The 25413-nt window shown below is 36.6% G+C and overlaps 1 protein-coding gene across 2 annotated transcripts in view; it reads right to left on the bottom strand.

The window, feature by feature from the left end:
• Positions 1–6814: 6814 nt before the first annotated feature.
• FGF10 (fibroblast growth factor 10) overlaps positions 6815–25413 on the bottom strand; it is a 59465-nt gene continuing 40866 nt past the window's right edge. Inside the window, exons 2-3 of one of the 2 annotated variants that reach the window (XM_058043839.1) lie at positions 13592–13695; positions 6815–9876 (exon numbers count right to left, since the gene is read on the bottom strand). In XM_058043839.1, coding sequence (XP_057899822.1) covers positions 9679–9876; positions 13592–13695 — 302 coding nt within the window. In that variant the 3' untranslated portion in view covers positions 6815–9678. The remainder of the gene's footprint in view (positions 9877–13591; positions 13696–25413) is intronic. The other variant, XM_058043840.1, reaches the window with a different exon arrangement.

Raw genomic sequence — 25413 nt, 5'->3', positions numbered from 1 at the left:
ACTTCAGTCAAGCACAAAATTAGGCCATAGTCTCTTACAATCTGGTTGAGAAAATACAGCCATGATAGAGAAATTTGTGAAGACAAAGTGATATTCCATTCTAGTTTCATGTTTTTTGGATGTGTGAAGAAAGATAAGGAGATAATTGTCTTGCTTGCAAGTGTAATTACTGAAAAATTCTATAACTGAATATGTATAAAAAACTATTGTTCAAATACTCACGATCAAAGGCATGGCAGTTGTGGTAGTGTGGAGGCAGTGGTTCATTCAAGCAATGGAAGCAGCCTGAGGTGTGTCTGGGGAGTGATGATCACTGCAGAAAATAAGTTAAAGTACAGATAATTGCACAAGACCACGTCTGCCAACCCACTGTGCAGCCAGCTTCTTGTATTTTCTGCTTCAGCTCTTCTTTTTTGTCTTGACTTCACTACTTGTTTCTGATTTTTATACTTCTCTTGCTCCTATTGGTCTTTCTAGGAAGCAATATGTAAAACAGAGCAAGGGCCTTACCTGAACATATCATACAAAACACTGACTACATCAGACCTATTTGGTCTGTTTGAACCTCATTAACTACTTCCACTATTATTTAAAGTTGCCATTCTTCCAAAAAGTGAAGTGTGATCTTGTATGGTGACAGCTACCTGAGTGAAGTATCTCTTCCCTCAGAAAGCCCCTGGATTTTCTAACCACGTTCAGTGGCTGAGCTCTTGCTGCCTGCTAAACTGTCTCATGGTGACAGGCACAAACCCAGGTAAGCACAGATTGCTCCAGAGGCCCAGTGCTGGCTTATGCATTTGCACGGCAGAGTAAGAGTGAGAGTGTGTCTTGTTCAGTTCTACCTAGGTGGCAGGAAATCTGTTGTGGATTTCATGCTCAATAAAAAAAAGACAGGAAATGGCACAAGATTTCTATGTATTGCAATAGTACTCCCAGCAGTCCTCTGTTTAATTAGGGCCATCCTTGTTACATGGTGCTTGTTTAAAATGTAATCTGGCTCAAGTTAAGAAAATTCTCCGTATTTACATAAAACACAATAATGTTACCAGGAAAATGTTTACAGTGTGGACAATCTGTGAGGGCTTGAAACAAACAAAATCACATTTGATGTAATATTTAGAAGCCAATAGCAGCTTACTTCTAGGATTGATTTTGAAGAAATTTCAACTTCTCCCTAAGGCTCAGACACTGCCCAAAACTTAAATTGAAACTTTGATGTGAGATTCTGCATGTTAATTTAACTCATTCTTCCCAATACTCCTGTCTTCCTGTTGTGTTCCTCATCTAGTCACATTTAAATGCTTATGTTGCTTTCCTGATATGATGCTTGTCCTGGACTAACTTTTTTGGAGTGATCTCCTATTTATAAAACTCCATATATCATCTTGCTGCACTCAGGGCATACCTTCTAAGTTAAGAAACACTGCTCTACCATGTAGCCACAATCCCTTTTAGTCTCATGTATTATAGTTTCTGAGGTAAAAATTTGCTTAAATAAGAAGTAATTTGAGGTAAAATATTTTCAGTCAAAGTTTTGTGTGTGTCTGGATGTATCCACTTCCCCCTTTCTGCAGCTCTGTGTTGACATAGGTGATCCTGCCACTTCTCAACAACACGGAGCATTTATGTTGGTCATTACAGTGCATTGCCAATGTTCATGTTATTCTTCTCTGGAATACATGTAGTACTTCCTTCCAAAGCACAATAGGCAATTATTATGTTTTTCTCACTAACTTTGTTTACTAAATTAAAATAATGAAGTCTTGTTTGGATACTGTATTCCAAATGGGTAAATATCAATTTACTCCTAATTCCTTCCTTAACCTTTTGAGTAAAAAGTGCAGTGTTCTGAAATACCATCATGGTGACATCAGGGATTATGCCCCGTTGCTATTTGGCTCAGATGCCAGCTGCACTGAGTCCCTTTATTATGAGTATTAAGAACACAGCTGCTCAAATCTTTCTTCTGTTACAGGGCTTGGCACTCAATAATTGTCTTTCTATCTTCACCCACCCTTAAAGAAGAGGATTCCACTGAGAGCTTTCCTGGTAGGTCTTACATGACTTACTGGTCTTGAGATATTAGCTGTGATTGTTGCTTCTGCCTTCAGTATGTCTGCAGGGGTTTTGTTCATGTTCCTTCCTTTGGACTGAAGACAACAAAATCCTCCAAATGGAGACCTGTATAATCTTTATTTTTAAATAAATCATTCCTTGAATTCTGTCTCTTCAGTAAAAAAGGCTTACCTCCTTAAGATACATCTTAGGAGTATGCATAATAATACTTCAATTATGACATTCATTTATTTATTGTTCTCTGTCATATACCAGCATATCAAAACAGAGATAAGTAATCATACTGGATCATTAATATGTATTAACTCTTGGGTTTTGGCATCTAAAACATTGGAGTTTTGAAAACAGGAGTAGCTGTAGCTAACATCTGTACTTTTGCTATGAACAGCAAACTGATAGCTGCCAAACATACAGAGAAATGATAAGATATGCCTTAGTGATTTTGAGGTCCGAGACTGTCAGATGGGTTGTAAGGGTTGTGGAGTTTAGAGATGGGTATTATCTTTGAAGGTTGCTGATTGAGCAAACTTCCAACTTGAGTTGTAGAAGCTACAGGAGGGAATAACATGGGTGATCCTCCAGAGCTAAAGAAATGAAAACAAAAGAATGAGATTAGCAGGAAACTACCAATGGTGCAAGCCTCTGTGCTTGTGTGTGTTATTTATAACTGTTGGATGTAAGTTTTATTACATGCTATATACATAAATATAGAATTAATTTAAGAATATGACACTTACAATGTGCAGCATACTTTATATTTCATGATACATCCATATCTGTTGGTGGTACAATTAACTGGAAGAATAATTTTTCCCTCTTCTCTCTGTTTTTTAGTCATGGTCAATCTTTGCCATGTTTGCAGAGTCCAAGCAGTAATGCAATAGTCATGAATGCTGGGTATTTTCCCTTTTTCACTGTGTATATTAAAATTATGGTACAGACTGTCAAAAGAAGAAACCGTAAGTGGCTGAGCTGTCCCCAGTATAAATAGACGTCTCTATGTAATGAAGGGTCAGTCCGCTATTTGTTTAAAATTAACAGAAGAAAAAATACATGAAATAAACATTACAAACTATTAAGCTGCCATCAGATAAAAAAAATTATATTAAATATGAAAAATTTGTGGAAGAAATCCTTCATTGTGAGTATTGTAAGGCACTGGAACAGGTTACCCAGAGAAGTTGTGGATGACACATCTCTGGAAGTGATGAGGCCAAGCTGAACAGGACATTGAGCAATCTGGTCTAGTGGAGGTGTTCATTTTCATTTCTCATTATGGGGAGGGTGGGAAATAGCTGATCTTTAAGATCTCTTCCAACCCAAACCATTTTATGATTCTGTGATTCTATTTACAGGTTTATTTATAGTGCTGTTAGTAAAAGCTGAAATAACTCAATTTTCTTGAACAATATCCATAAGTCAACTCAGACTAGGAGGACATGCATTTTGAGGGATAATGAAGGATTTTATTCATTGTGAGGTCATTCTTGCAAGAACCACTGAAAAATATAGTAATTATCGATGAAAATCATCTTTTGCTTTTCATGCAAGTTAAAGAGTGCTGAAAGTAGATGGGTACTGATCTTTTCATTTTGTAACTGCTGGTGTCAATATTTCCTCCTGCAATCAGTGTGCAATGGAAGCTTGAGTCAGACCCAGATTGCATCTCTCTACAAAGGTTGTTAAGATGGGACTGAAAGGCTTGCTGACATTTTCCGTAAGTGTGTGCTCGGTCAGAAAAACTTGTTCTTTGGCTGCTTTTAGTCACTCTGATTTCTTCTACTTAGAAAGATTTTAAATACTAATGATTCTCTCCTGTTGCAACACACTTGCACATAATTGGGTAACTGTATGGCTCTGGAAAATTTTAAAAGGATCTCTACATATTACTGTCTTGAGTTTGAACTTGTTGGTAGCAACTGACAGTTATGCCTGCAGATAATTGTCTTGTGTTTTATATAGACTCAGTAGATGTTTAGTTGGATCATACAAAATATTGCTATAAGTTACTTTGGAAGAGATCTGCTTTATGCTCGTGTCTGTGGCAGAATCAGCAATGTAAACCATTCCTGATAGCTCTTACATGCCTAAAACTCAGTAAGTTGTACAATTATCTAAATCAGCTTACTTCGGAGCTCTTGGTATTAATGAGGTTTTTCCAAATAACTTAACTTGAATTTCCCTTAATTCAGTTTGATAATTTTATTCTTAAATTACCTTGGATTAAAATAGAGATATTTTACTTGTCAAACTACCAAAACTACCAGCTCAACTTGTATCAAAAATCAACGCAACCAGTTATGACTGCTCTCTATATATTTGGAGAAGCAATTTAATCTAATGTTTCTTCAGTAATTTTGAGGTTGCACTTCAAAATCAGATGACACTATATGTGCATGGTGATATGGAAATGCTCTCATATGATGATCATAAGATTTGTGGGTTTTCAGATGATCTTATTTAGGATTATAAATTTCTTTCTAATATCTTATCTAAACCTATCTTCCTTCAACTTAATTCAACTTTTCACAATTCCCCCTTGTGAAAAATTTCTCTCCAGCCTTTTTGCAAGCCCCCTTCAGGTACTGGAAGGCAGCAGTGAAATCTCCCTGGAGCTTTCTTTTCCCCAGGCTGAACAGCCCCAGCTCTCTCATCTTGTCACCACAGAAGGGGTCTTTCATCTTTGTGATCAGTTTAATGGCTGTCCTCTGGATTTGTTCCAACACGACCACATATTTCTTGTGTTGTAGACTCCAGATCTGTACAGAGTATTCCAGGGGTGGGGTCTCATAGAGCAATGTAAATGGGGAGAATCAGCTCCTTTGACCCGCTGGTCAGGCTTCTTGATGAAACCCAAGATGTGGTTTGCTTTCTGGGTTGCAAGCAGGTGTTGTCCTGTCATGTTAAGCTTTTTGACCACAAACATGCCCAAGTATTTTTCTCCTGGGTGAATCTTGATACATTCTCTGCCCTGTCTGTACTTTTTCTTGGAATTGCCCTGGCCCATGTGAAGGACCTTGCCCTTGGCCTTGCTGAGCTCCCTGAGGTTTGCAGGGTCCCACCTCTCAAGCCTGTCCAGGTCCCTGTGGATGCCATCCCTGCCCTCCCCTGTGTGGACAGCCCCACCCAGCTCAGTGTCAGCAGCAAACTTGCTGAGACTGCCCTGGATCCCACTGTCCACATCCCTGACAAAGGTGTTAAAATGTGTTCGTCCTGATATGGACAACTTCTCTCCACAACCTTCATAGTGCAACCATGCCACAATTTTTTTTTTCTGCTGAGGAGGCCATCTCTGAAGTCCATGTTTCATCAGTCTACAGACAAAAAAAATTTTCTTCTAAAATGTTTTGTCTCCAACAGTGAGCACAGAATTGTAGCCAGAGGGATTAGCAGAAGAATGGAGAAATTTTATAATATTTCCTCAAAGTACACTTCCAAAGCACCAAGAAACTCAAATACTTCTTGGGCCAAAACCATGTGTCTAGTATTAAACACCCGCAGTGGACAAGCTCCTATGATTGTCTGAATCTCACTGACATTCTTTATAACAAAATAGATGACAAGTTTGAGGAAAATCTAATACAAGTAAGTCTTAAACTAAGCACATGAGTGCTGAGGACTAGTCTGCTGTTATATTCAGTCCTGTGTGTCACAGGCAGGTTTCAGCAATGGCTGTGTTTGCAACGTTCCACCTGAGGGTTTTAACTGGATTTTCTTCACTTATGAATTTTCATTTTTATCTGGTACAGGTAGGACATGTTGTTAGAAACCTCATGCTTCATTGCATTTCATTTGCAGTGAGGAAAAACTGTGACAGGCCTCTGACAAAAGTCCAAGGAAAATCTTAAATGTTACAGAGTGGAGGGGAAGAAAAATAAAGATTGCTGCAGGTGACTTAAACTTGGATGCTGTCACTTTCTGACTGTCAATGGAATTGGCTTCACATTCTACACCTATACATGTAATCACATTCAGGTTTGACTTTGTTGACTGTTATGACTTTGTTGTGAAGAATGGTTGAGACACTACACCAGTCAGGGGAGTAAAGGGCCAACCAGAACTTCTGTATAAATGAGTTCCTCAATCTTGAGGCCCAGGCATTCATCTTCTACTTGATGGTGGCTTTCAGTGTGAACTTATGCTGATTTTGTATTAAAGCACTTTAACAGTTCTGACACTGTTCCTTCCTACTGTATCTCCAAATTACCATAGAAATGTAATAATTATGGCTATCAGCAAGACTCTTCTCTCACACTATATTGTTCACTTAATAACATTTAAGAAGCAATCAGTTAAATAAATAAATTGATTCAATCTTATCTGTCTCTGTCAGGCAAAGGATACAGTACTCATTTAACATGATAAACTGAGCCATATCTCTTCTTCCAAAGCTGGAATCTTATAGCTTAAGTTATATTTAGTACATGTTCTTCTTCCTAAACCCCTTCTTTCTTTCATCAATCAAGCTTCCTCTAAATTCATTGTTTTTTTCCACTGTATAAAACTAGGTGGACTCAAATACAGGAAGAATCTGGAACATTTGGTTGTTATTAGTGTGGAGATAGAGGCCTCACACATACAAAATATTAAAAATACTTAGAAATGTTAAAATTATTTTTGTTTGGGGAGTACACAGCATGAAAGCAGAGCCTGTAATACAACAGATCTTTTTCTTCTTTATTTTTATTGTGCAGTACAATTTTAGGTTAATAAAACAAACAAAGACAATACTTTTATTCTCTAATCCCCACATTTTATTATTTTTATTTAAATATAACATACTATACATTGTTGCTCAGTGATTTTGGTATCCCTTTTATTTTCTAAACCCCTTCCCCTGTTTTCCTTTTACTCAGGAGACTGTTATGCTCAGGGTGACAGAAAACAGAGCTTATGGTTGAGGACCTGGGATACTCTAATATCTGCAGTTTGCTCCCACTATAGTGGGTGTTACAGTATACCAAACACACAGGAATCATTGATTCCTTCAAGGGTTTTTTATTTTGGTTAATTTTCAGAAACCACTCTTCATGTCACAAATGGCTCCTGGCTCACTATGGAAAAGTGATATTTCCTGATCTTGTCATTTGAGCAGCATGGTCTTTTGAGTACTATGATAATATTTATGCATAATCCTCCCCTGACCAAGTCATCTAGGTAAGTCTGTAAGAAGAGAATTTCATTTGTACCCTAAATGTTCTTTAAGTCGTCATTCAATACTGCATTCATCCAACTCATACTGAAGGTTCAGTATGGGTGGTCCATTATGTCTTGTCAGTTTTAATTACTCATTACAAATTTAAACAGAGACTCGCTTTTATCATGGTAGGTAAATTTTGCTGTGAGTTGCAATTACATTTAAAATCTAAAATTCTTATTTCTCTTTCTAGAAAAATGTCATTTGTGAAGAAGAAAACTGGAGATAAACTACCATGAAATGCAACATCAGCTATCAACTAAAAATATGTTGTCTCTCAATGAATTCCTTGTTTTAAAACAGCTGACTTTATTTAAGGACAGGAAATATAATCTGACCATTTTGCATTTTATGGGAAAGCTTTTTTTTTGCTTTTTTTTTTTAAAACAGCTAATATTTAAATAACAGATTAAGATTGAAGTGCTGGTTAAACATTGACTTAAATAAGTTATAGAAGATTCCAACAACACCAGCCTTTATAGAGGTTAAACATTCTCAAAAAGACACATTAAGCAAGGCTCTCCTTTGTACCAAAATACAGTCTCCAAACAATAAAAATAAAACCAACTTTTTCACAACGAGAAATATTGAAGATAAACTGCAGCATCAATATAATCTTATAGTTATCAGTAAAGTATTTAAAACAAAATAATATTATACTACTTTTGTTTCTTACTAAAGACACTGCAAAGGCTTATTTATTTATTTAGTGGAATACAATGTGAAGACAGTGGTACAAATTGTTTGATGTACTGTTTTCTATTTATCTGCTCTAACAAAATGAATCTCAATATGGTTACACTGGTGAGCTTTCCAGAGCTCTCTAAAATTACTGAGTAAAGCAAAATATAAAACAAACCTTATGTACCTTTAATTGAACAGACTTCATATTATGCTTAACTTTATTATACTGCGGTTGCTCAAGTTAAGCCATGGGATGAGTAACACTTCATAAAATTGTGCTGGATATTATGTATTTTGAGCCTTCAGTTACTGTGATGGTTGTGAAAGGCATGCTAAAGCTGGAAACCAGCACAGCTTTTCAGTTGGCTCTCATATATAATATACACATGAGTAATCATCTCTGAAAAACGCATGAGCATGATTTGGATCGCACGAGGGTGATTTTGGTCTTGCAGCCCTTAGCTAGATATCACTCCCACTATATGCCTGTGGTTCTTCAAGCTGGTACCAAAGGCAAATGGGTTGAATAAGTATCAATTGAGTAAGGACTGCGTTGCCTTCTTGCTTGCCTTTCAGTGGCCAAATGTTACACTTAGGAATTACACACTACTGTTTTACTTCAATGCTCGCAGTCTCAGTGATTTTAACAGGGCTGACCACATCAGGGTTCCAGCCCAATGTGTGCTGCAGAATATCACACTGATAGCAGTGTGTTAGATCCTAGCTCCAAACTGAAATTAAAGTCAGGTGAATATACACACAGATGCATTGACACCCAAGTACAGATGTGGCTCCTTTTCTCAACTTCAAAATAGCAGAAAGACCCTTTGAACAAAGTATTTCTTGAAGGTTTTTCTTGAGTGCTGATAAGTACAAAAATTTCTGCAATATAAAGACACCCAATACCATAAATCCAAGCACTGCTTGTTTGGTCTTATGCTTAAGTGCAAGACAGTTTATGAAAAAATGGAGTATACACTCTAAATTTTCCCTTTAAAGCCTTGTCTAATTCTCTGAGTAATTCTGAGGTTCTGACATTTTAATCTATCAACCTCTCTGTGAAGTACTAAGAAAAAGGGATAAGAAAGAAGCAAATGAGGAAACATTTCAAATAAAAAAGATATTTAACATCCTATTAAATAAATAACTTAGAGAGAAATAAAGAGAAATGAATTTAGGACATACAAGCAAACCATACTATTCATTTTGTTAGAACAGTTATACACTACTTTGCTTATCCTATCCATTTGTCCACAAGGCTTCTCCAGAAATGTCATTATTTGTGCATATGACCCAAGTGCTTCCAGTAAATGCTTGTGTGTCTAACTGTTCATTGAATCATTAGGCTTGAATGAGCAATTAAGGACTTTGATAAGAGTTAGTATTCCATAAATAGCATTCCCCATGAAGATCACGCAACAGATTGTCCTATGTCCATCAAGGTCTGTTGCAGTGATTAAAAAAAAAAAAAAAGTTCACACTGGCAATAAATTCCATCCCCTTTGATCCAGCTTCATTTTGATTATAAGATACGACAACGAACTAAATAAAGGTATTTCATGTGCCAGCAATAAGTACAAAACCTTCAAAGGCTTCCCCTGCTCTCATTTCAAACATGCAGATGTCTGTGCTACTTCTCCGCATCTACCTTTTAAGAGAATTACCAAATATTCTTGACACAACAGCCTTTGGTTCAACTGCGTCAAAAAAAGTTTGTTCATCTACGACATGACTACCATAGGAAGAAAGTGAGCTGAAGTGTTTTTCCTTCTTGTTTTCTGTCCTCTCTTCGTGGTTCCCCTCCCATTCAGGGCCACAAACATTTGCCTTCCATTGTGCTTCCAATTTAAGGACGCATATGTGTTATATCCATTTTCTTCTATTCTTTCCTTCAATTTGCAATCGCTATTAAACTCCTTCTGTTAAAAGAAGAAAAAACCCACAGATTCAGAACAAACATAATATTTCAGCATACTGAAAGAAAATACTTTTTAAAAATGTTTCAAAAGATTGTAGTCTTTTGTATGTGACACTCTTTTAGGATTCCACAGTGTATTTAAATAAAAGTTTCATGGCATATAAAGCATCATCAGTTAGACTGCAAAAAGTGAAATTAAAAAAGGATATAATTAATAATTCAATGCATAAATACAGCAGTTAAATGATTTCATTAATTAAGAACTGAAAATCAGCGTCTCTGTGTTGGAATATGGCAAGAATATTAAATCAAGTTCTCATTCATAAACTCAAAAGCATAAAGAAGCAATCTTGGAATCATAAATCACATTTCATTTCTAACAAATATAACTCTTAAATATCTTGAATGAAATTATTGATACCATACATTAAACAAATATTGATGGTATAGGACTATTCCTTATTTAAATTAAGAATCTTTGAACCACTCTGGTGATGAAAAAGGGCTTTTTTTTGGATAGGTGTAAATCACAGTTATGCTGCTATCACAATTGGTGTGAGGCCTATCACTTGGCTGACCTGACAAAAAGCTTAGCCTAAAAAGGAATCATGTATGATCCCATATCTTATTGACTAAACAAGGTTGGAAGTAATTTTATATATGGTACCAGGGATTAAGATTTTCTATTTTCAAAGGAGAATCAGTTGTCAGGCTGTTAAAATGAATCAAAAATACAAGCCTGTGGAAGAACGTAGGGGAGCCTACTTATTTTTTATACTGTTAAATGTAATTTTACGTAGATGCACTGTTCTATAGAGAAGTTAAGAATAGTTCTTTTCATAAACAAGTATATATAAAGCCATCCAATTTTAACAAACTACTTATATTACATTTAGAAGGCTTTTAAAACTGGGGTGTTTGAAACATAATTAAATTAGAATGAAAAATCAGCATTTTGTTGTTCCTGCATTTCAGAAAATAATATGTCATTGCACAGGTCAGGGAGAAGCGGGTCAGAATCTCAGAGTATGATGTACTAACTACATGTACTATTTTTAATGTGATCATGAACAAGACAAGAAATAAGTCTGAATAATAAATCAAGTTTCATGTCAATTAAATCAAGTTAAATATATTTCCCATACCTATTAATTTAAATTAGAATTTTTATACTAGTTAATGATAAGGGCTTTGATCCAGTGAGAATTTTGTGTGAACACTTTGTTTCCCTTGGTTGCTTCTACAACTGTTGAAGACTTGCTTGATAGAATTGCACACATTCAAATTAAATTTGGCTCCCAAAGTGTTCTCTAATTTCAGGATTAGTACTTATTTGAACAATGATCAGCGAGGAAGAAACTATCAAGGCAAGACTCTTTACAAGACCACTATTGGCACTGCCTTCACCACAAAGCCACCATATAGATAATTTACCAGTTGTTTTCTGCAATATGTCACCTCTGGCATCAAGGTATTAAAAAGGGAGGTGCTCATCAATCACAGTCCTAAACCACAGTAACTTCTCCTATCTGCCAATTTGTTAAAGAAACTTAAAGAAGCTAAATTTGTTGAAGAAATCTAAGAGTGAGTCTTTCCCCCCTCATTTTAACCAAAATCAGTCAAATGGAAAAGTATTTGATTAATATAGAAAGAGCTTTGCTTGTTTTCTTAGATGCAGAATTGTACTCAAATTCTACTTGTACTTCTATTCTTAGATAACAGAAAATATGATGTTTTGATGTGCTTCTGAAGTCTTACTGGCAGGGGTCTGAGTGCTACACAGGACTGCTTTACTCATTTAAAACAAATTTCAGCATAAGTCTGCACCAATGTCTATTGTGCACGTGCTCAAGGGTGTTTTTAGAATTTTTATTGGTTCTGGTTTTGGTATTCATATCCATCTGCAAGCTGCCACACTGCAGTAATATGAGGCTAACTGCAAGTCCTGGGATTACTGGAAAAATAGTAACAGAAGCATTCTTGAAATTGCTAAAGTATTATGGAAGAGGTTTTGATAAATCATTATATTGTGATTTTATGACGTGAATATTGAAAAATTATCTCAGCTGGAATTAAAAAAAAAGGCTTCCCACATTCGTATCTTCCTGTCAACACTATTTCTAATACACTATGAATTACTGAATCTTATGGCAGCAATTTCCATCTATGGTACATGAAAGCTGCTTCAATGTCTTTTGTACATATATAGTGTTGGGACAGACTCTAAACAGACTCTCACCAACCAGGCAAGGCTGACAACTGGGGTTAGAGAGTCTGTCTTGGGCTTTGGGATGGACCACCACAAATAGCTGAGGTGCACCACTGAGATGTGTGGACTGAACACAGAGATTTATGCTAAAACCCTCACCTACATCAGAAGCATACCCATGATCAATGACTGTATTGAGTAACTCAGTACACAGTTTCCTCTCTCAATAAGCACTGATCATCCTGTATTTCTGACAAGTATAAATCTAGAAATTAAATCTACATTTACAGGAATATAAGAAAAATGTCTTGTTCTTGTCTCTCCTTAATGTGATTCTTTGAAACTGTCACAGAGTTTAGAAAACCAGCAGTACGTTATTGAACCAGGAGTGACTAGCCACCGTGTAGGTGAGAGAGGACACTGTATATAGTTTGCATGAACTAAACACACTCTCTTCTTAACAAAGAGAACCAAATGACTAGAAATCCTTTGAGTCTCACTTGAGATTACCATTACTTCATTGTTTTCAGCAGAAATAAGTGGCCTAGCTACATTGCTCAACCATAAACTCAGTCCCTGTATGTGACATCCTTTCTATAAAGCATATGGATGATCTGAACATTAAGCAACCTGCAGAATGGCTCATAACCTTTCCAGGAACTGGAACAACATTGCAAAACTGCAAACCAAACCAGATGTAATACCAGAACAACCTGGTGTTTCTGTAATCATGGGGATGTGTGAGGATATATTTGAGTTTAATTGTTAGATTTATAGATCATACCACTTTATATAAAAAAATTGGATAGTTTCTGAGTTTCCTTGAGTTGGTTTGTTTTTGTTTGGTTGATTACTTTTGGGATTTGGTGTTTGGATATTTTTTCCCCTGAAAGTATCTGTAATCCCAAAATTACACAAATACAAATTAAGTGTATATGGACAACTTTCAAGTGTTACCTGAATTCTGCTCAGATAAATCTCAGCTGCTGATATTTCAGTTCATGTCTCGCTGTACTGTCCATAATCTTACTCATTAGTCAATATAGTCAATTTAAAGCCTGCTACTCTAGGAATCTTCTTCAAAGTTTTAATTTAATGATTTGGGGTGTTCACTCCATCAGCTCAATGATTTCAGGCACCTTTATTCCTCTCTCCCCACCCTCAAATTTCTGCTAAGTGTGATTGCACTGTAGAAAAAAACAGGGAAAACAAGTCTTAAATATTACATTTTGTGAGACCCTGTCTACTGAACACTCCTTAATAAGCAATATGACTGAGGCAGTAAGCATGATAAATCCCAGCAGCTATGTTGGTATGACATGAGCTTAGCAAACAACAGGAAGCTTGTGAAGAGGGGTAATCCTGGTTTATCAGAGGATGAAATTTTGATAAACAGCTCATTTCAGCTCTATTTAGTAGCAATACACAGACAAGCAGTGTTTCAATAGGCAAGACAGGGAACTGGGCTGACTCCTGAAATCCATCTGGAATGTGAAAAGGTACTTACAGAGCCGTAGACTTTTCCTTTTTTGTTCATGGCTAAATAGTAGTTGCTCTTAATAGACTTAACTGCCACAACTCCAATTTCTACAGATGTTATCTCCAATATGCCTAAAAAATATAAATTGAGCTATTTAATCACTTTGTTACAGGATTTTCTTTCTGTAGAAAAGACAGTAAACCTGAAAAATACAAGACTTGTAATATTTAGGACCAACTGACCAAAAAACTCAGCAGAAGTATTTTTTAAGTCACTGCAAGAATATACACAAATGTTTTTTCAATTAACATGTTTCCTAACCCCACATTTTACAACCCATAGATACTGAAACAACTTCATTCTTCCTAGCAAAGATTTTACTATAATTTATCAGAAGAGACATTGAATCACAGCATCAAATTAAATATATAGCATATGTCAATAGAATATTGGATTTCCCCCAACCTTTAAAACCCTGGGTAAACAATTTTTTCCTTGTAGAACATTTAGATAAACTAAATCTCTTGGTTGCACTGAGCTGATAAATTCACTTTTGGCAAGTGTGTTGACAATATGGGAAATAGTAAAACCAACACTAATGGCCACACTATCTTTGTCTTCCAGACAGCAGAAACATTTTGCTGTTTGTAATAAATATTATTCTTCCCCCACACCCTGGCTTTAAAACAGTCCCTTTCTGGGACATTGGATGCTTCAAGGGACCTGTAATGGGAGATACATCTTTTCATCTCTGTTTTCTGCCCAGGAACATACTGATTTGGGAGTAGGAGACTGCATGCCTGGCTCCAAAATTTCTCCTGCTCTCCTGACATCTATGTAGCAATAGTTAGATCAATATCCTGGCTAACTCAGTGTGGCACACTTAGGGTGTACCAAGAGGGAAATTACAGGAGGGCCAAAACTGTCCTCCTTGGTTAGGCTGTGGTAGCTTACATTTACCAGGGCCATGCCATTGATAGAGGCAGGTCAGTGAGTCCATGTTTGCAGGGCTCTAATCCGTATTATTCTTAAAATGTTGTTCATTTTCGCAGCAAAGAAAAGCCAAAGTTGCTTTCTTGATCTTCTGAGAGAGCATTGTTACAGAGGACTGAGCAGCTCTCCCACAGGACATCTGCTAAAGTAATTGTGCTCAAAATCAGAGTAAAATGGACTACCTTCTGGATAGCAAACTAATAAAGGGCAAGAATCTGATGCAAACACTGCTACAACACCATGAGTGATGCCTTTTTCTTTTTTATTTTCCATGCCAAAACTGATGAGAAGAATTCAGTTAATTCTTTCTAAAGAATTGTATTCTGAACTGTGTCTGGGTCCATTTCTATCACCAGTACCATGACAAAAAACCAAACCAAACCAAAACACAAACAAAGAAGCGAGAAAAATACTGGCATAATGTGCCATTATAAATTTTCATGTTGAAAGGGATTAAACTGATTTGGATTTGGCTATACTATCATTGTAACAATAACATATGAGGCTATTTCATTAACTATTTCACCAAGAGCTGAAGGAGAGCAGTGCCTAAATAAGAAACTTGTACAGAATTAACCCATTTTAAGTGTCTTGCACTTGAATGATGGACATCACTGCTTTCCAGTAAAATACTTAAATAAAAATAACACAGGTACAATTAATGAAAATATAGTCTGCTTTTTCTGGTAAAGTTTGTTTGCAGTTTCATACTCCATTATGTTCCTGGTGGAGCAACTGTAAGGAGGTCCATGAGGAGAAATGTTACTACATTTATTATATTCAAAACAACTAGCTTGCTTTTAGCTGGTTAAGCTATTTAGTTGTAGCCAAACATAGAAGAATTGTTCCAAATTATTGTCAGGTTGATAATATCATCACTAGTGATCCTGGATTTATTCTCACTGAGTGTGTTCTGTGTACCTGAAAGCTTAAAAAGGTATATTTTTTTGTTGACAATTTTGCATTTTCTATCCTCTACAGTATTTCATTTGGAGAATACAGTATTTCATTTGAGAACATCCATATTTAATGGATGTTATTCTTTCAGATCAATTTAATCTTGATCTGTTAACCCTTGGGCAATACAGACTTAACTTGATACTTTGATACTTTGCTACTCTCTGTAGTCCCCCAAGAGTTACCTGCTAGTTACAAGCACTGTTACCAGCTAGATTTTGTCTAGATTGCAAATTATTCACTGTATTTAAAGATCTTCCCAAGAGAAGAATCTTTAATTTGATAGAAATCTTTTGAAGGGAGTAGGAATCTTTTATTGGTTTCAGTGATATAGACAAATCTGCTGTAGACAAATCACCTACTCATCTGACATGAATCTGCAAGAAAGCCTAAGAACTTTCTAGAACTTTGAAATAATTCAATTAGAATAAAAAGAAGTAAAATGCATTTGATGTAAGGGTGAAAATATGCATTTGATTATTCTTGAAGTGCTATTAAATTCAGCAGGAATATATTTTAAAAGGAAATTGTGATATACAGTATGAAGCTTAAAACTACAGTGTTTCCCCCTTTCCCCATCCCTTTCTTTTTTATTTTTTTTTATTTTCTTATTCTATTCCCAACAATGTTACCTTTCATTGGAACTCTTTTTTCTCTTCTCTAAGACTGAAACAAAAAAGGCATTTCAATATGGTTCCTTGCATGCTTCTTGTATCTGATATTATACCATTGCTTGGGCTTAGGTATTTCCATGCCTTAAGACTTAGGTCCAAGAAGATCTCTAAGGTAAATAATTTCCATGATATAATGTGACTTGCAATTATTCTTGATAATAAGCAGTACAAAAAATTAATGTTATTGGGGTAAAAGTCTTAGGAGTTACTTATTCTGATTTCATGCTTCTTAGGAACTTGGAAATGAAAATGAATTAACTAAAAATAAATCAAAATGTTCTGGCCTCTATTATTGCTTTAAACCAGATAGCACACTGTTATTTCACAGCCATAACTTTGTAAAACCCAACAATTACAACTAATCCCCATTGACCACATTCACTGTAAAAGCATAGCTTTCAATACCCAAATAATTTCCAATTATAATTAGAAAGATTTCAAATATCAAGATGAGATGTGCCCTGTAGCTGTGCATGCACTCTCTTTACAGGTCCCAAAGGCTTTAAACATATTCCCAATAGAACCCAAATGTATTTACCTTAAATAAACTGTATTTTTATACTTTATAAAAGTGATCATTATACATATTACAAGGCAACAGAAACCTGTTTGTCTTCTTGCTTTGCACAAGTGTCTGTAAAAACTACAAGTGAAAATTGCACTTCCTTGGTTATATGTTAATTAAAAATGTCCTATATTTTATAAAAATGCTGATAAATATGAAGCAAAAAATGCATAATATCCTAGAAATGGAATGAAATTTTGTCAATCAATTCTTAGGAAGGGCATTTGACAGAATATCAGATCTGTTGTCAAGGCAGAAGTGCAGTGGGTGTAGACAGGTCTGCCACGAGAAACACTTGAATCTGGGGCCAAATTCAATTTCTTTGCAGTGTGAGACAGTGGTAATTTTCCTTTAGTTGTATCATTTGTGTAAGGAGTTCTTATAAACACATTTACAACATCTCCATCACTAGTTGCAGTCCTATCTATGCAGAAGAATGGAACCACCATTCATCTTCCTACACCTTTCAAAGATTATCCCATACGTGCAGCAATCCACAAACAATCTCTCCTCCTCACTTTGAGTTTTCTTCTGTCTGCAAAAGTATTGTAGATGAAGAGTGAGGTCAGCTGGACAGGATGGGATGATGACTGAGAGCTTGTGAAACCTTTTGTTTTCCCAAATGGTGACAAGAAGCTGTTGGGCCCATGAAGGAGGCTGCAGCTCTTGGCAGGTAGCTGGAGAAGACAGGGCTCGGTGTGACTGCAGGTGACACTAAACTGACTTTTCAGAACTTTGGCTTTTGTGCCACAACTGGGAGTTTCTCTGAAGAGGTGCCTTTGTCTGCCACTGGCTTAAGTCAAAACAAGTTGGTGTTCAGGCACAATGTTGAACTACATGGTAGTCCAAAAAGCTGTTCTTACTAGGTGGTTTGAAAAAAAGGGGTTTGAAGCAAATAGATTTGTTGGATGTAGTCATGGAAGGGTCAAGTACTAAGGTATCTGCCTCTGTTTCCACTCTGTTTCACCAAGTACACCTGCAAGCTGAAAATATCCCCAAATGACAAATTATACTGATATTCTTATATTTACCTGTATTTTGTGATAACAGAAAAAGAAATATGATGGGTTAATAAATAAAAAAAAAAAACATAGAAAACTGAAGATGGCAAGCAAGCCTTGCCTTTGAAAAACTTTTTCAATTAACAAAAGTAGTTCCACTGAAAGGCAACCTTACAGACTTTGTGCTTGAATTTGTAAGGGAGCTTAAGCTACAAGGCACACAACCCACAGTGCCACAGTTATGGGCAGAAACCTCAAATAATAACCAACCTGAATAATAACCAAACCTAAGCTTTGACTTAAAAATTAAGTTTATTTGAAGTTAAACCTGTTCTGTTTTTAAGACTTGATTCTGGATTTTAATAATATTTGATACTTTTTTTTTTGAGACTGCCATCATTCCTACTCTAAATCAGAAGTTAATGTACTGAAAGACCACAAAACAATCTGCTAATATGTCATCTTTAGATCAACTATAACCAAAATACTAATGTACCATGAACTTTTCTATCCAATGCCCACATCTAATACTTTTGGATAAGCCTGAGATATGTATCTAAACTTATGGAAGATTATGGTAACAAAACCTCTGAGCCTTCCTGCATCACCATAGTATCAGCATAAGATGTGACATGTCCACAGTGCACAAAAATCACATTAAAGACTAATTATTAGAGCCCGTTCTCAGATTCACACAGTCTGTACCAACTTCCTTTTCATCTTTTACTGCTTTTATGGCTTTAATTTCAGAGCAGAGCACGGATGAGTCAATCAATGTTTCTCTGTAACCAAGCAGATGAAGGGTGCCACCTGGGATGAGAGAACCTCTTAGTGATTGATAATGAGAGCCTTTGGTTAGCAAAGGAGGAGTTTAGGTTTAGCTACAAAATTGGTAGGAATCAGTTTAGCTAGTATACATCCTGCAATGTAACAGAAACAATTAATTCAGAATCACAGTTAGCCTACATTTTTCTCTCTGGTCAGTGAAGACAGCCAGCTTCAAAGGACAGTTCTAAACACCACCACTCCCTCTATTAAGTTTCCAAAGCTAGATAGGTTAAACTGAAGCAAGGGAAATGCTGGAAGTGACTTTGAGGACACGTCTATCTTGTCAGTTATGATGAGTTCAGATGTTCCCTCAAGGACACCATGTCTGTCACTTTCATCACAAACACACAAGCGTGTAATCAGATTTAGCTAAAGTGCTAGGGAATATAAACATGTTTGCTTCCTTCAGATGGATTTAATTCAGGCTCTTGAGATTGAATACTGTTGGCACATAGAGCCAACAGTACCTGGTTGGCTCTGGTTCTGTTAACCAGAGGTCAGATTTCTTGGGCTCTGTGGGAAGATGGGAAGACATATAAACAGCTGCATGAATGTTGACAGAAAATGTTGATTTCTGAGCCTCTCAGCCTGCTTGACCCCAACACTGCAAGATCTGGTAACTTTTAGATTAGACACAGACAGTGTAGGAATACATTATCTGATCTGGTTTTGGGACAGAGAAGCTGTAAGTGACAACTCATACTAACCAAGGAAGAGCAGTGATTCATATGCCAAGAGAGAAAATGGAAAACAAAACACCACAACAGTATAGTACATATGATTAGATGCAGGGTTGCAGTTATCTGATTAGATCTCTTGACAAAGATGCCTTAAGGAGTTTCAGCCCTCCCTGGCTTCTTTTTCCTGCCTCTGTGCTGAAGTTCACCAACCCTTCAAATGTAATTGTTTGTGGAGCAGCACTATAAACAAAATCATTGGAATGATTTGGCTTGGAAAAAAAAACTCCCAATAGAAAACAAATCAGCCTTAAACCCTAAGGACTAAACAATCCAAGTTTTTGCAGTCAGTTTTAGGTAGTATATATTTTCTGGACCTTGTAGTGCTCTCTTTTTGGTCTCTTTCCAGATGACTAATTTTTTTGAACTGAGGTGCCCAAGACTGGACCAATGTTCTAACTAAGGCCTGATGGGTACTGACTTGAGCAGAATGACTACTTCATGTGTTTATAAGGAAACTTGGTTCCTAATCCAAATCCTAATCGAAACTTGGCAGTCCATGTATTTTTCCATTTTGTAGACAGGACCAGGCACTCAGGATTTCTGCCAAATCTTAAATTTCCATGTCTCCACAGAAACATGCAGGAGAATGGAAAGCTTATAAGTGAGTAGTACAGATCAGTACATTTTCTGAGGGCTGTATGGATCTGCCTGGGTGAAATCCCAAGTTATCTTTGACATTCATGATTACTTTATTCGCCTCCTGCATTTTACCACTTGTATAAGATTCAAAGTGAATAACTTTAACTGCAAGAAACTGGATAGAGGTAAGGCTATTCCATTTAATGTCCATTCCAACAGACTATGGAGGGATAACAGACAGCTGCACTGCAGAAGGAACAGTCCAAAGGCATGGTAGCTGGCAGAAGTATCTGTACGTCACCTGCAATCTGTCCTTTCCCTCCTGGGGAAGGAGGAGTATCTCCTAGCTGGGTGGAATGTACTGGCAAGAGAATGGGCTGAAATCAGCTAGCAGATACAATACCTGTATTTGCAAAGGGGGTGCAAATGACAATTAAATGGAGTCAAACAATACTTAGGCACTGACATATATGAGCAGATGGAAATGAGCCAGGGTGCTAAAGCAGTCAGAGTATGTACAAACAGATGAAAAAACTCTTATGAGGCATTGTATAGGCGTTATGGGAAAGGAAACCCAGCGTGCTGCAGACGTCCTCTGCAATTTGTCTACCAACAATCTTTATCCAAATGACAAGTTTGTTGTCTGCTGCTAGGACTGTCTGACACATACTATGGCTGTTGCTCTAGCTAAGGCTGCTAGAACAACAGCTAAATGGGACAATAGTTCTCTTTCATCAGTTTTGTTTCATCTTGGACCTCACTTTTCTTTAGGGTGGATCTTGACTTCCCTCTGTGCAAGCAAACAGGACTGGAAAAATATGGTCTGTTATTTCCCCATCTCAAAATTTACCTTATTGTGGAAGGTAGGAGACAGAAGCATAGCTATCACAAAGCTCAGAAGCGTGCACTGCACTGCCTGTGGCAGGTAGGATCTTCTCCTGAATCTCTATGGGCATAATAACTTAGTAATGGGGGGAAATAGAAAAAAAAGTCGCAGAATTCTACAGGCTCCTCTTTAAAATACCATGACTAAGAGCAGTTTCTAGCAGTATTCTGCTACTGCTATGTTTCTCTGGGAAAAACATGATGTTTTAGCGTTTTCCCTGCAAATCAGAAAGTTGCCAAACACACTAATCCACAACATCAATTAGTTGTTGGTCCTAATGTTTTATGTCTGTCTTTGCCTCACACGGGAAAAAGGAATCCATGGTATTTTAAAATACGGGACCCACATGTCTATAATGAAAGATTACCCCTGGACAGTTGTAATGATCATTATTTTTCACATAATTATATTTGGTGGTAGTTACTCATCAACACTTTCAGTAGTTCTCTTCTGCAATGCCACAAATATTCCTAATGTTACTTGATCATAATAATCACTTTTGCAAGAAAACTTTATAAGGACTCTGGGAACAGAATGAATATCTGGGAAGTGTACACTAGGGCAGCTCTATGGTATGGGTAATCAGTATTTAGAAAATCAATGCAAACAGTATTTCACTGTATCTAAAAATTCCTTAAAATTCACATCTGTTTTTTGTCCCTCCTGGCTTTTTTTTTTTTCTCCAGAATTTTTTTCTTAGCCAGTCTGGATATGATCAAATAAAAGGCAGGCCTCTGACCTTAATACTTATATTTATATAGTTTGGGACAATGTTGTATATGATTTGATGGGTGATTTTGAGTAACTTATAACCTAGTTGGTACTTTGCAAGCAAACCACTCTCTAAACTTTTTCAAACAAAGTATCTATTGAAAGACGCAATTGTTATAAAACTTGTTGTTCAACAGTCTCGAAGTAAAGAAAGATAAATTAATTGCATATTGTTACTATATGAGAAGATATTAAGGCCAGCAGTTTAGCAGCTGAAAAAAAATGATGACCTCTGATCACCAGTTTACTCTTTTATCCATTAATTGCTTTTCTTTCTCTAACATGAATAATTTTGTGTGCTTAATGCATCCTAAATGGCAACCACTCAAAAAGACACCATTCAATAATTGTATTATTCTTGTTACAATGCTAGGTGACCCACTTCTCAATATTTAATGCTAGATTTTTTTTTTCTTTGTCTTACCTATTATGTACATTTCCTTCTTCATCAAAGGTATGCAGTAAAAGCATGTAACAAGGTCTGTACTCTAGCACACACATGTAAACTATGGCCTGCTGCAGTGCAACCTGATATATGTCTTTCACAGTGTTTTCATCTTTAATACTTGACTGTCTCTAACCTGGTTAGACCCGGTATCTTCAGACTGCTAGTACAAACAGTTCTTTTTAAACTTTGATGAGCACTGATAAGTGCTGTCTTCTTCAGCATTCATTCAACACCTCATAAAAAGCAGGATTACAAAATCGTCAATCTTGCACAGAAACTTAAAAGGCTGATCTGAAGAGCACAATCACTTCACACCCTTCTGCTTTTATTATCTTCAAGTCTCCTTCTATATTGTTTCCATCTTCCCTGCTGACATCTTCAGATAACAGCTAACAAGCATGTTTTGCACACAGGATTATGTGATCTACCTGCACGTGCTTGCAACTCACATCTTGTCCTTTTATAAAAACTATGGTTCCCTAGCCTGGATTGCTGAAATTTTTTGGGGCTACTTCTTCTCAAACTGTGTGTTTGTGCACAAATGCTTGCTAAACTATGTTTAGGACACTTAAAAGATAATGTATCAAATCCACAAGGTTTGATACATTATTTCCAGTTTTTCTGCTCAACATTCTGTAATTTAGCAGCATAAAGCACACTCAGCCAAGGAACCCCAATGAACCACTCAGCTGACAGTGAGTGTGATTTGTGCTGTCATACCAGCAGAAGCTGTGTCAAGAAATGTGTAGAGAGCAGGCAAAGAATGTCCCATCCTCTCTGCCTATTTCTGTGTCAGGTTCAGAGATACTTTTGTTTACACCACTGCCTAACACTGCAAGGAGAACCTGTCCCTAGGCCATTTGAAGAAACCTGTCTGACAATCATATTCACACCTTATGGAGCTGGTCTGGTGTGTCCCTGAGAGGGCTTGGATCAATTTTCCTCAGAATATTACCTCTAGAGGCTTCACCTGTATGTCAGAGACACCTGTGGATTTTCTGTTCTGAGTGTCTGACATATTGGGAAGGCTGTGTGGCAGCCCACCAGTTTGGTCTCTGTATAGTCTGATGGCAAGGTCATGTAGGCACTGCTCTGCACGGTCTGGCATCAAACTGTTAAAAACCAAAGGAAGTAGGACTGGCTTGGTCTTGTTTATGTGGTCCCTGCAGTGAATTATATTGAAAATCCTATGGAAATTGATCCCAGCGGAAAATAGCTCATGCCAAATAAAGCTAGGTGTGAACTAACATGTGCAGTGTAAAACAGTAGCGCTGGATCCAACAGCCACCTTGGGAAATAAGTTATTTGACAGTGTAGATCTGCAGACAGCTTTGGAGATGAGCAGCTGAAGAGCAGAGCTGCCATATAATGGGATTTTGCATGTGGATGCAGAAACACCTGAGAATGTCGGATCAATGGTGAGCATGCTCCTTGTACTGCCTGTGCACAGACATTAAACGTAAAACTGTCTACAACTGCTTGTGCTTGACCAACTCAATAATTGTATTCCAGGTTCTTTCTACACGTTGTGTAGCTGGTGCATAGAAGACAATAAAAAATCAAGTTATGGATTAAAAATAGCGAGGAAAAGTAATTTTTCTTGGGAAAGTTAAAACAAAGTCCTGGTATTTTCTGTCCTCAGTGTATTCATTAATGATTTACAGTAATGCCATGAAAAACTCTGCTGATTATAATAAATTATTCAGGGTACTAAATCTGAAGGAATTGGGAATACTAACTGCAAAAGACTCTCAGAACCCAACCTGATAAGGCAATTATTCCAGAATAAAATGCAGAAAATAAATTTCTGAAATAAAATTCCAGAAAAAGAATCAGTGTAGGTGAATGTTGTAAATAGTGATGCACACAGGAAAAATAACATCAGGTTTATAAACACTGAATGTGTTACAGAATGGTTTATGGCCCAGCTGCTAGCTCTTAGTCTTGTAATAGGTACTAAAAAAAATTGAAATTTACTGGAGAAGAGTAGGATGTTTCGGAAATGAAAAATACAGCCACAAAGTTTAAATCCATCCATGACTTAATTTTAAACCCAAATGCTACAGTTGTCTTTTGTTTCATAAAAGATAGAACAGAACTGGAAAAGCTACAGGAAAGAGCAACATGCACTATCAGAAATAATGGTTAACTAGTATTTGAGGAATACCTAAACCACTTGGCTTTGCAGGGTGGAACAAAAATGACTTCCGTAGCAAAAATCTGTAAAACTGAAAGGAACTGAGAAAATGAAAAAGGAGTATGGACTATGCGCTGAATCCTAAATGAAATTACTGGCCAGAAAACAACAATTTAATGCTTAAAACTAAAGAAGTGATTTTTTTTCACACTTGTCAGATTACAGCAATCATTGTTAGGATGCCAGTTTACCTGAACTGAGAAGAAATCAGAGCAATTAATCCCAAAATTATGTTCTAAGACAAGTAAATCAATACAATCATTAGTCTCTGAGTTGCATACTGATGCACAGTAGGGAAGTATAGCGCTGTCTGCTTGTTCCTCTCCTCTTGGGGCTTCTCCTGCTGCTACTGTCAGAGACAGGAAACCAGACTGACCTTTAGTCTGAAGCAGTGGAGTCACCCTTTAATTCTTACATATACATTCCCCCATATAGAGAAATGAAAGAAAGCAGAGAAGCAGCCAGTAAAGACCAGTCAAGAGCAAATTTCATTAAATCTAATCTGATTTTATAACAGCGTAACAGGTCACGTCATGAAAAGGGCTATGTAGTTAAGCTTTTGACACAACCACATTACATTATCATAAATACCCTAGTTTAATATAAATTTATTTTAAGTAGGATGAAAAACAGGCTAGAAAACTGTATTTAGGCAATTGTTGCCAGGATTAACTGCAAAAATAGAATGAAGTGTTGAGGAAACACAAATGCATGAAGAAGAACAAGATAACTATTTTACAGAAAAGTTTCTGTGTGGTCACTGGTGTACAATATGGCCTTGAGGGAGGAACGTGAAAAGTGAATAGCCTCCTGACATCTAAACATGTTTAAAATACAAAAGAAAATCTTTCTACATAATCCAGCATTTGGAAGGATTCATCTGAGTTCTTTGCTTGTTTCAAGGTAGCCTAAGGAGGGCAACCAGCATAGTGTTAGGCATAGAAAAACAAGATTTGTAATTAATTCTAAGTTGAAGTTTACCTTAGGAAGAGGAGAGTTGGGAAGAAAAAGTGTAACACTAACTTTCAAGTACTTCAAAATTTCTGGGAAGAGGAGGAATATTGCATGAAACAGACAACAGAAATAATGGGTTCAGCTACACAGAAGAGTAAGAGAGGATGTTAAGAATAATAAGATTTTAATAAGGGTGATAAAAACTCTCTTTTTTCATTAAAGATACTTTGGAGTGTGTGCAGACTTTAAGAGCAGG

The sequence above is a fragment of the Melospiza georgiana genome, chromosome Z (genome assembly GCF_028018845.1).
Source record: "Melospiza georgiana isolate bMelGeo1 chromosome Z, bMelGeo1.pri, whole genome shotgun sequence".
Lineage (NCBI taxonomy): Eukaryota > Metazoa > Chordata > Aves > Passeriformes > Passerellidae > Melospiza > Melospiza georgiana.
The sequence above is the reverse complement of the archived record's forward strand: the minus strand, read 5'-3'. Positions and strand labels throughout refer to the sequence as shown.